Source organism: Rhinoraja longicauda, chromosome 11, assembly GCF_053455715.1.
Source record: "Rhinoraja longicauda isolate Sanriku21f chromosome 11, sRhiLon1.1, whole genome shotgun sequence".
NCBI classification, from domain to species: Eukaryota; Metazoa; Chordata; class Chondrichthyes; order Rajiformes; family Arhynchobatidae; genus Rhinoraja; species Rhinoraja longicauda.
In genome coordinates this window covers 41,279,125-41,290,316 of record NC_135963.1, presented here as the reverse complement: position 1 = coordinate 41,290,316, position 11,192 = coordinate 41,279,125, and the positions used below count along the sequence as shown (strand labels likewise).

Sequence of the window (11,192 nt, the reverse complement as noted above, 5' to 3'; positions counted from 1 at the left end):
AGGGAAGAGTGACGTTTATAATATGTTGCCTTATATGGACATAACTGTCTGCCCAGAGAAATAAAACAAACTGATCTTTATCTGAAATGACATTAAAAAAATCATTAACAGAATTAATACATACCATCTCCTGCCCAGTATACCAGTTTTGTGAGCTGTTCTGTTGATTTTATTAGTTTTTAATGTCTTTATTGAAAGATTCTACGTGATAAAATTGGAAAACAGTTCAACTTGACATTTGAAGGGTGATTGATGATCATTAAATATTGTTACTGATTTTAAAAAAAGCTTTTGTGGTTGGGGCATAAACTTCAAAAAGGATCACCACATTTAATGCTTGGGTCCTCCCTCCAGTTAAGATGTTCACCAGAATAAGTGACATTAAATTGCCTGAGTATTATTTGTGTTAGGAGATGGAAGCTCCAGAACTCCAACATGAAATCCCTGTGTGAATATTTGACACGTAGTGTCACAGCATGTGCCAGGTAGTAGCCCTGAAGAGAAGAACCCTATTCATGTAGAATTCCATACATTTTGGTAAAACACAAACAAATATCCGACAGTGGGCCCAAAGCTGGAGAGAACAGATTGATATCCAAAGTGTGAAAGGAACAGCAGTGATCAACTGTGTCCAGCCCCAGGTGATTTGAGCGATATAAGAGCATACAAACTTTATCTTTTGAGGTCTAGAATTGCTCCAGAATCGCATACAATTCAGAATTGGTAGCAAATAAAATAAAAGATGTTTGTGAAGGGTCTTTTACAGTTTTGGGATATCCCAAAACGTTTTCCATCCAATGAAGTAATTTTGGAATGTCGTCACACTTGTAATGTACAAGAGGGACTGATTCAGCTGAGCATTGATAAATACTTGGACCATTAAACACTGTATCACAAAAGCAAAAGGGTCCTTCAAAATAACCCAATTGAGTGAAACTTGTTAATTCAGATGCCATGGTCTAATTGATTTAAAAGCAAAACAAAACTGCAGATGCTGAAAATCTCAAGTATAACCAGAAAATGCTGCAAAACATCAGTTGGTGACAGAGCATTCGTGGAGGAGTTAATGTTTCAGATCAATGAACTAACTTCTCACTCACTCCACGTGACCTTATGTGCATTTTCAGCAATTTTTTTGTTTTTTTAAATTATTATTCAATGTTCTAACTCTTGAGCAATTTTATTTTGGCATTGACCAAACATCATAATTATCTCATTCCATTTCTCATTTGATCAAAATTAAACTATGTTAAAATAATATATTTAAATAAGAGCCCAAATATATTAGATCTAACCTATCATTTTGCTCAAAAAAAGTGTTCAATCTCTTTTGACTCCTAGGATTGCGTACAAGGACTGGCAGATACGAACAACTATCAAAGCCAGCAGTGCGATACAAATTAACTGTGTGATGGCAGCAAGGTTTGGTTTGTTGGCTTTTGACTTACAGTGCCCGCCATAATGCTTGGGACAAAGACCCATCATTTATTTATTTGCCTCTGTACTCCACAATTTGAGAATTGGAATAGAAAAAAATCACATGTGGTTAAAGTGCACATTGTCAGATTTTGTTAAATGCCATTTTTATACATTTTGGATTCACCATGTAGAAATTACAGCTGTGTTTATACATAGTCCCCCCATTTCAGGGCACCATAATGTTTGGGACACATGGCTTCACAGGCGTTTGTAATTGCTCAGGCGTGTTTAATTGCCTCCTTAATGCAGGCATGAGAGAGCTCTCAGCACCTAGTCTTTCCTCCAGTCTTTCCATCACCTTTGGAAACTTTTATTGCTGTTTATCAACACGAGGACCAAAGTTGTGCCAATGAAAGTCAAATTAGCCATAATGAGACTGAGAAACAAGAATAAAACTGTTAAGAGACATCACTAATCACAAAGAGATTGGTAGGCCAAGGAAGACCTCCACAGCTGATGATAGAAGAATTCTCTCTATAATAAAGAAAAATCCCCAAACACCTGTCCGACAGACCAGAAACACTCTTCAGGAGTGAGGTGTGGATTTGTCAATGACCACTGTCCGCAGAAGACTTCATGAACAGAAATAGAGGCTACACTGCAAGATGCAAACCACTCGTTAGCCGCAAAAATAGGATGGCCGGGTTAGTTTGCCAAGAAGTGCTTAAAAGAGCAACCACAGTTCTGGAAAAAGGTATTGTGGACAGATGAGACAATCATTAACTTGTATCAGAGTGATGGCAAGAGCAAAGTATGGAGGAGAGAAGGAACTGCCCAAGGTCCAAAGCATACCACCTCATCTGTAAAACACGGTGGTGGGGGTGTGATGGCCTGGCATGTATGGCTGCTGAAGGTACTGGCTCACTTCATTGATGATATGACTGCTGATGGTAGTAGCATAATTAATTCTGAAGTGTATAGACACATCCTATCTGCTCAAGCTCCAACAAATGCCTCAAAACTCATTGGCTGGTAGTTCATTCTACAGCAAGACAATGATCCCAAACATACTGCTAAAGCAACAAAGGAGTTTTTCAAAGCTAAAAAAATAGTCAATTCTTCAGTGACCAAGTCAATCACCCGATCTGAACCCAATTGAGCCTTTTATATGCTGAAGAGAAAACTGAAGGGACTAGTCCCCAAAACAAGCAGAAGCTAAAGATGGCTGCAATACAGGCCTGGCAGAGCATCACCAGAGAAGACACCCAGCACTGGTGATGTCCATGAATCGCAGACTTCAAGCAGTCATTGCATGCAAAGGATATGCAACAAAATACTAAACAAGACTACTTTCATTTACATGACATTGCTGTGTCCCAAACATTATGGTGCCCTGAAATGTGGGGGGGGGGGGGGGCTATGTATAAACACAGCTGTAATTTCTACATGGTGAAACCAAAATGTATAAATATGGCGTTTAATAAAATCTGACAATGTGCACTATAACCACATGTGATTTTTTTTTTCTATTCCAAATCTCAAATTGCGGAGTACAGAGGCAAATAAATAAATGATGGGTCTTTGTCCCAAACATTATAGAGGGCACTGTATATTATTTAGGAGTGGCACTATGAAAAGCTCTAAGTAAGATGTCAGGTCTGTAAATTTCCTACATTCATTTATTTATTCTAACTAGACTCAAGCAGTATGAGGATTCCCATTGTGAATTTTGCAACTTGACAAACTATGTTGCAGATAGCCTAAAATAAACATTTAAAAAGTGGAGTTATTTCTACCCAAGATGTGCCAGTTACTTCTCAAAAATAACAATCTGTGTGGACATTCTCCTACAAAAAGTGTGAATGTGGTCTGTTACAAAGACTGTTTCACAAGTAAGATGATAGCTACAAGGTCAGCTCCCAGCTATGGTCTTAAATAGTATCAGTTTTAACCATCTCCAAGACCACTTGTGCTTTAAACCTGGGCACTGCAACGAGGCCCTGATGGTGCAATGCATGTGCTAATGCAGCTAACAGTTATCATGTTGCAGTGATGTGGAAGTGGCAGGAGAACGTGAGGGGACATGTCCAGTGTACCCATCAAGTTGAGGTTCCTTGATAAATACATCTGAATACAAAAAGGGGACAGCGTTAACAACAGAAGGGGTCGAGGGATGCACACTGACAGCAAACACTAATTTTTCTAATGTAGAAATCTGGTCACTTTCCCTAATTGACGATTATTGAGGTTTTGCCCAGAGGTTGTAATTGGGTCCATACCAAATTTTATAATTGATTTCAGCCTCTTGGGTGAAATAGAAGGGAGCCCTGAGACTTAAACTCCAAGGTCCACCTCTCCTACTTGCACCTGTGAGCTACTGCCTGGAAGACTACCACCAAGCTCCTGGTAGCACAGTACTGGACTTCTGTGTGGAATGAGGCTGCCCTGCCTCTACCTTCCTTCATTTGTCTGTGTTCACCTTGATAAGATATTAACATATGATTGTACATTCAGAATCTGCATGTTATTCAGACACCAAACAGTACAATTATACAACACTCCATTCTTCTGCTTATCCTATGTCTCAGTCTTTTAAACAGATCAGAGCAAAATGACACACAAAGACTTCAAATGCCCCATCAAGTTACAATACTGTTGGAAACTTCAACTGCCCCATCACGGTGAAGCTTTGATGCACATAAATATTTTTGCCTGGTATAAAGTCAACATATTTAAGGAGATTAAGAATTGAAAGGCGATTGTATTGGTTGGGTTTGGGGGTGTTCCTTGGCCTCTCTGACCCTGGAGCCAGTGACAGCCTCACCAGAAATTATTCAAAGTCCATATCCAAAATCCCACAACTTCTTCAACAGAAATGGATGCAAGAAATACATTTTTGGGGATATCTGCATTATTGTTAAAAGCAAAGGTAACAAAGACAAGAAACAAAAACCCAGTGCCCAGCTTGAATGTAGACTGACGGAGGCAGTATCTCCAGAGGACTCCAGATTGAATAAACCTCCAAGCTGTCCATTACAAGATAAAATTTTGCCTTTTTGTTACTTGTGCAGCACAATGGTCCAGCACGAGGCCAGACTCATCTTCACAACATAGCCATCGAATGAGAAGCACCGGAACTTGGCTCAGTGGACAGATCTACTCATCAGTTTGGCATTAGGCTATGTTCCCTCTCTCCACATCATAACCACGTCGTGCCTGCTTTCAAAGGGTGCTTGATAACCAAGTCTTGGGTTAGAACTGTTCCCTACAAAGCCTTTACTAAGTTAAGGTGCCAACTACTGTTAACGAAAGTGAATTATAAGAATATGTATTGATGAGTCTCATGGTGTAATTAGCACCACATTTCCTTATAAAGTTTTAAAAACTCCTAGAACTAATTATTAATATATATATCCACCTATCTGAGGCTGAGCATCCTGAAGGCAGGATGCAATGTCCAATGGCTCAACTGCTTGAGGCATCTTAATTGTATCGCTACTTTACAAAGTTGAGCAAGATGCAAATTTCAAAGGAGGGTGGGGATGGGAGTATTGTTGCAGGATGCCCAGGCAGAGAGGCAAGGAGAAAAGCCACTGCAGCTTGTTCTCCCTCACCTCCCAGGAGCTGGATCAGAAGTGCCTGTGAACAAAGGATTGGTCTGGAGCCGATGCTGTCATGCCATGATTTGTGCTTGCTGCAGAGGTTAGCTGTGAGGTCAGCTTGTTGGGCCATTGTGAAAATCTACTAAATGCAAATCTGAGCTAACAATACATGCTGTGAATCAGACAAATGAATTAATAAATAGAGTATCATCAATTGAGAGTGACCAGAACCACTGAGCCAACATTTTGTTTGATCCTGGAGTTTGATCCCCTCTGGTCAAAGATGCAGTAGATTATTGTGTCGGTGACAGGATTTGCTAAATATGCAGGGAGTTGATATTACCACCAGCTTTTCAATGCCTGGTGCCATGTAACTCTTGGTGGATGCGACAGTGAAAACACACAACAATATGTTGTGGTGGAGGTTAACAAAGTCTTATTTTTGCTGGTGAGATTGGGCCCCCAGCCGGGGACGGAGAAACCGTATGTCGGTTTATGCTGCCCTCTCCAAATCATTGATAATTGCCTTCTGGTTCATTATTTTATTTAATACATACTAAACAATAGCTGAAAAAGTAATTATTGTTTAGTGGAGTTACATTTTGGATGTTATATGATTAGAGACGTTATCGCTTTGTTGGTTGAATACAGGCTGAAAACGCTTATTAAATTCACTGTATGGAATGCAACAAATTCATTTCACTGTACATCTTTAACCCAAAGTATTGGTCTTTTTCCTCCAAAGTAATGATCTACTGCATCGGTGGGGCCTGAAATAATCTCAAATGTGGACACTTCTGTGGCCCATACATCTTTGCAACTCATGGACATTGAGGACAACAGACTTATTTTCCTGTAGTCATCCATCATGGTTGGACTCTTATCTTGAATTCACACTGTGGTCCCTAGCATCGCGAGTTCCAGAATGTGCCTCGATTGTCAATGGGGTAGCTGGGATTGTCTTGCTGCAGGTAACTATGCTCCTCTCAGAATTGTCAAGCAGTCATCTTTTGCACACCCCTTTGTTGTTATATTGCAGGTATGAGCATTTGTGTTCACAGCCTGCTGTACTGTTTTGATAACCTTTCTGTATTGTACAGGATGGCAGGGATCACTGCTGCATTGTGAACGAAGCCAGTCATTCCTGTCATTCTATTATCTATGTTATTGTGGGAAACATACTGTTAGCACCTCTGAGCATTGGAGAGATACCTTCAATGTTTTTGCAACAGAAGGGCCAATACCAGCATTAAGGTTCAGATCAACTCCTTAAATGGGTGGGCTGCATTGTCTGCACGGCTCACGCTAAAGTCTACTTGGAGCTTTGTCATGGAAAGAGATTTGCATGAGGGCAGAAAAGATATCTTGAGAGGGTTTTCAAAGTTTCCTTGAAAAAGTGTAATATCATCACCAAGTTATAGGAATCCCTCATATATGACTCTTAAAAAAAGAGTCTAGGAGGTTACTAGGAAGCTTAAGCCCCCAACTACAGGAGCAGGTGGAGTGCACCATTTCACAAACTACCCACCACCCTGACCTGTCAAAGTTACCCTGACTCCTGGGTAGAATTCTCAACCTCAAGGGGTGCCTAAGAAGCAGCTGCAAGTTAAGGAGGAAGAATGGATGTTTTATAAATGCAATTTCAGAACTTTACTTGGAGAGTCTCACTTTTCTGTACTGACACCACGATTAGGATGCATATTGACATCTGCAGTAGGAACCAAGGGGAATTTTTTTTTCTTCACAATTTTGTAACCCTGTCCAGAAATATTAGATAAACACATTACATCACATACCCCAAATCACCCTCCCTTTCTAGACTTTCCCCAGTGTGTTTTGATAATAGTGACCACTCTGTTCTGTTTACAGGGAACATATTGATTGTAAAATGATAGTTGATGACAGGAAGTCATGGGACAAAGCAATGATTTGTTTGCTGTTTGCAAAACAATGCTGTTTCATTTGATTCTGTGTTATGATATATTGTAAGGAAGCTTCTTGAAGTTCCTAACTTTTTCTACGCAATGTATGGGTCGGATTCAACGAGATTTAGTGAATTGGATTTAATCAACCCTGTGCCAGCATCTTCTACAACTGTATTAAAATGTTGCTATTTATTACATGTGCATGCCTTTGCCCATTATTACAGCAGGGATTTGCTTTTAGCATGATCTTGCTGAAAGCTGCCCAAAATGTAATCCTTCTACAAGAGCCAAGGGTGTAGAAGGACAATGGAGTGGGTGCCCCAACCCCAAGCTACAGCTCTCCCTTCTCACCTAAGCAGCAGTTCATTCAAACCTCAATGTTAGTACATGCCTAACATCGGATTCAGAACTGCTCACTTCTGCTGTGCATGGGGTTGGGTTGGCTTGTCAGCAGCTGAGTCTGCAAAGTATGGTTAGCTTTTTGTTAGCTGCAAGTGGGAAGAGAAGGAAGCACCATAGAATGGGCCACTGAAAATCTAGTTCAGAATGAAGCATTACCAATATATTATCATTTTTGTGTAAGCTATTCATTCTGCATCATAATTTCATTTCACAAAATCTACCCTGATAAAGAAAAATCACCGAAGAAACATGCTCCCATATAGATATTTGGGATTTTGGCATAGACTTGATATTCATGTTGTTTATACATTTCAATTTGATTGGAGTCTCATTCATAATTAGGCTATGAAACTGAATTGAATCCAAATTGCTATATAACAAGGACAGATAATGGGTGATTAAAAAGAAAATTGCAGATGCTGGAAATCTGAAATAAAAACAGAAAATTCCGGAAACTCTTAATTCTCTCCAGGCAACATCTGTGGAATGAAAAGCAGTGAATGTTTCAGATCAAAAGACTGAATCGTAACTCGGTTTCTTTTTCCACAGGTGCTGCTTGATCCACTGTGTGTTTTGGCATTTCTGTTTTAATATCAAATAATGAATACTTGGAACTATAATAACTGATTCGCGGTAATTGATTCATCCAAACAAAACTGTGATTTGATAGTGCAATGCCGTTGTTATAATGGTTGCTCAGCACACAACCATGAGCAATGTGTTTTCCCATGTGCTTTCTCATTATAGGCAGAAAAACACCTTAGACAATTGTCCTGTCTAACCATTCATGGAACTTATAATGCCTGCCCCTATCTGAATTCCCAATGCAGTTGAACAATAGGAAGCTTAGTTCAGTACTGAAGGGCCACATCCATCTTGTGACTCTCTCCCAAATAGGCCCCGTTTCAATTAGATTCAGTCATTATGGAGAGTAGCACCATTAAGGGTTTTCACTGGAAGCAATCCTATAACATAAAAGGAGCAGCCGAGTGCCTATGGTTATAATGTGGAACTGCTTGCAACTCGTTTCCTCAGGTAGTGAACTCCATTTGGGCAATTTAGCCCTTTTGTCTTTGTAGGTGTTAAAATGTAATTGAATTGCATCCATTTTACATGCACTTTATTAACAGAAGGCAACAGGAATGTGAAGTTCTGTACAAAAACTACTCTTGCAAAACAAGGTGAAATGTGCTAGTGAATTAAATTTAGAAAGTGATTATTTTCCCCATTATTCTGTATATGAATGATTCATTTACCAAACCAAAATGCTTCAACTTCTATCTAAAAGTGTATGTGCTGGGTTTGCATTTTTGGAAGGCAGTCCTGCATCCAAGTGAGGCACACCTAGTGCTTTAATCGAGAGCCTTCCCCCATTCCACAACATCCTGCATCTCCAGCATATTGTGAACCACTTTAACCATGCTTGGTCATCAAACACGTTGAGTGCTCTGACACAGAGCAAAAACCGAATGGAGGACCATGACCAAGCGTGCTCTTACCTTTAACTCCTTCATAAAACAGCAAGGAACGTGTCCTTTGTTACAATGGAGCCCACTTAAGACTATGTCAGAAGAGTATCATTATTACAAGGTACCTGTTCCAATCTAAATCAACCATATTAAAAAAAACAGAAATCTCTGTTAAAATCAAGTAGCTGGAATGAATTCAGAACACGGTCACTGAGCACTACACAACTTCTTATGAACCTGCACTGTGGCACACGTGATTGGTGAATCCAAACCTAACATATACAGCTGACCATTGGTACAGGTAACAGGACTCTCCCTTTAAATCAGTACATCATATTAAAATCTATCTGCTGGTCTTGGCTTTGAACAAATGAGCTAGATCTTCAGGGGGCTCTAATTAAATATACTAGTCAGGGGCAATGCATCATCTACACTGGCATCAGCCTACATTATTGGAGGAATTAGATGTGGTACATCTCTGAAGGATGGAGAGGAAGGGCAGCTTTACGAAAGACAGCACTGACCGTTCATGGGAAAATGTTCCTCACGCAAGTCAACATTCCCAACGCTACAATAGGCTGGGTGATTAGCAGCTTCCAGGAGTGGCACAAGCAATTGAAAAGCAATATCCAAATGCCATCGATGAAGGATTACATCCATGCACTGAGGGAATCATTCAACCTTTGGTAAAAAGAAGAATTATTACATGCTGAATTTCATGTGAAAGGTTGAAGCCAATGGGTTCAGGGATATGCAAGTTTCATTGATAGAAACCTTTTAAAAGTAGAAATCTTTCTTTGAACATCCCCTGATGCCACTGGCTTTAGATATGATTTATAAACAATTCAAACATAGTTTGTGGCACCTGTAAAGTTATTTTTACCAGCCCGTTGTGGATATCTTGCAGCATTTGGAACATAGCCTGTTGATCTGTGTTGGATGCAGGACTCCTGCATTTGATAGCTGTGCGGAATCTGCCACCTAGAAAGCTTTGAAGTGCTCCTAAATAAAGATGTTTTGTTTCCTTGCAACAGGAAATCTGATCACTGACCGAAACACAAAATTAAAAGTTCAACGAACATTGAGACTAAATTCTGCATCAACGTACAGGGCACAAGTTTTTCTCATAAATAATATGAACATTTCCAATAGGAACAGAACAAATGCATATCAAAATTAATGTTTTTTAAACACCATAACTTCACGTAGGAAGTACAATTAAGTGCACTTTCCCTGCAAGTGCAACCAGGGCCATGAGCTAGTTAGAAAGATTTGAAGAACCCAGCTATAACCAGCCCTAGCTATATGGAGCCTGAGAGAGAAAAAATAATACAAGACGAAACAAAAAAATAAATTGGTATTTTCCAGCTCAGAGTCTGTCCATTTGATTTGATCCATGTGGATATGTTTTGCTGTCTGTTGTAAAATTGTTCTTTACAACCTTCTTGAATTGGTTTAAATTAATATATTAAAACAAAGGAAGAAAAATGGAATCAAGTCTGTTGCCACATGCGATGGCAGATTGTGTTCAGTGCCTGGTAGAACTGGAACGTGTGAAGGACAGTGCCTGCTTGCTGATGATTTTCATGTGAACGCTTCGTCATCTGTGTCTTCAATGAACACGGCTGCATCACGGGATTTCACTCTGTGGGTCAGAAAGTGGCAAACATTAAAACAATACTAATTAAATCACCTATTTCACCCTAGCCGTCCTCCTACAAGGTGAACTTGCAACCCTTTTACATGGGATTAACAGCACAAAAAAAGCCAGATTATCTATATTGCTGATTCCACTGCACACCGAATTCCTGGCAGTATATTTCATCTCATCCCAAAAGCACCTCCTTCCATTCCTTTCTCCCTTATGTACTGAACTTGTTTATTCTGAAATGCATCTATTTAAAACATTTTAATAATAACATATGGGAGCTGCCATTAGAGTTTTGTAGAAAATCCTAAATTCGCCATTAGATTTAATTAAAACCTCATTACATTTACAGCCCTTGGTTCTGGATTCTTTCACTAGTGAAAACTTTGCGAGACCACGCTAGACTAGACATTCTCTTTGCTGAACACTTGCTCTCTGATGGCTAGGGCCAACAGAAGCTACCGATTGTGAGCCACTTCACTTGCCCCTCCACTTCCCATATTGACCTTTCCGTCATGGACCTCCTCCATTGCCAGAGTGAGGCCACACACAGACTGGAAGATCAGCATCTCTTATAGCACTTGAGCAGCTTACAATCTAACATGAACAAACCACCCTCCCACCAATGTATGTATTCTTATTCTGTTTCCTGAATTACAACTAATTTTCAATCTATGCCAGTATATTACACCCAGTCTCATGTTCCTTCATTGTACACGAGCCTCTT

General features: G+C 39.8%; 1 protein-coding gene across 1 annotated transcript in view; it reads right to left on the bottom strand.

The window, feature by feature from the left end:
- Nucleotides 1-2,897: 2,897 nt before the first annotated feature.
- The window catches only part of LOC144597825 (solute carrier family 53 member 1-like), a 188,157-nt gene continuing 179,862 nt past the window's right edge, over nucleotides 2,898-11,192 (bottom strand). The window contains exon 15 of the mRNA XM_078407455.1: nucleotides 2,898-10,462. Coding sequence (XP_078263581.1) covers nucleotides 10,402-10,462 — 61 coding nt within the window. The 3' untranslated portion in view covers nucleotides 2,898-10,401. The remainder of the gene's footprint in view (nucleotides 10,463-11,192) is intronic.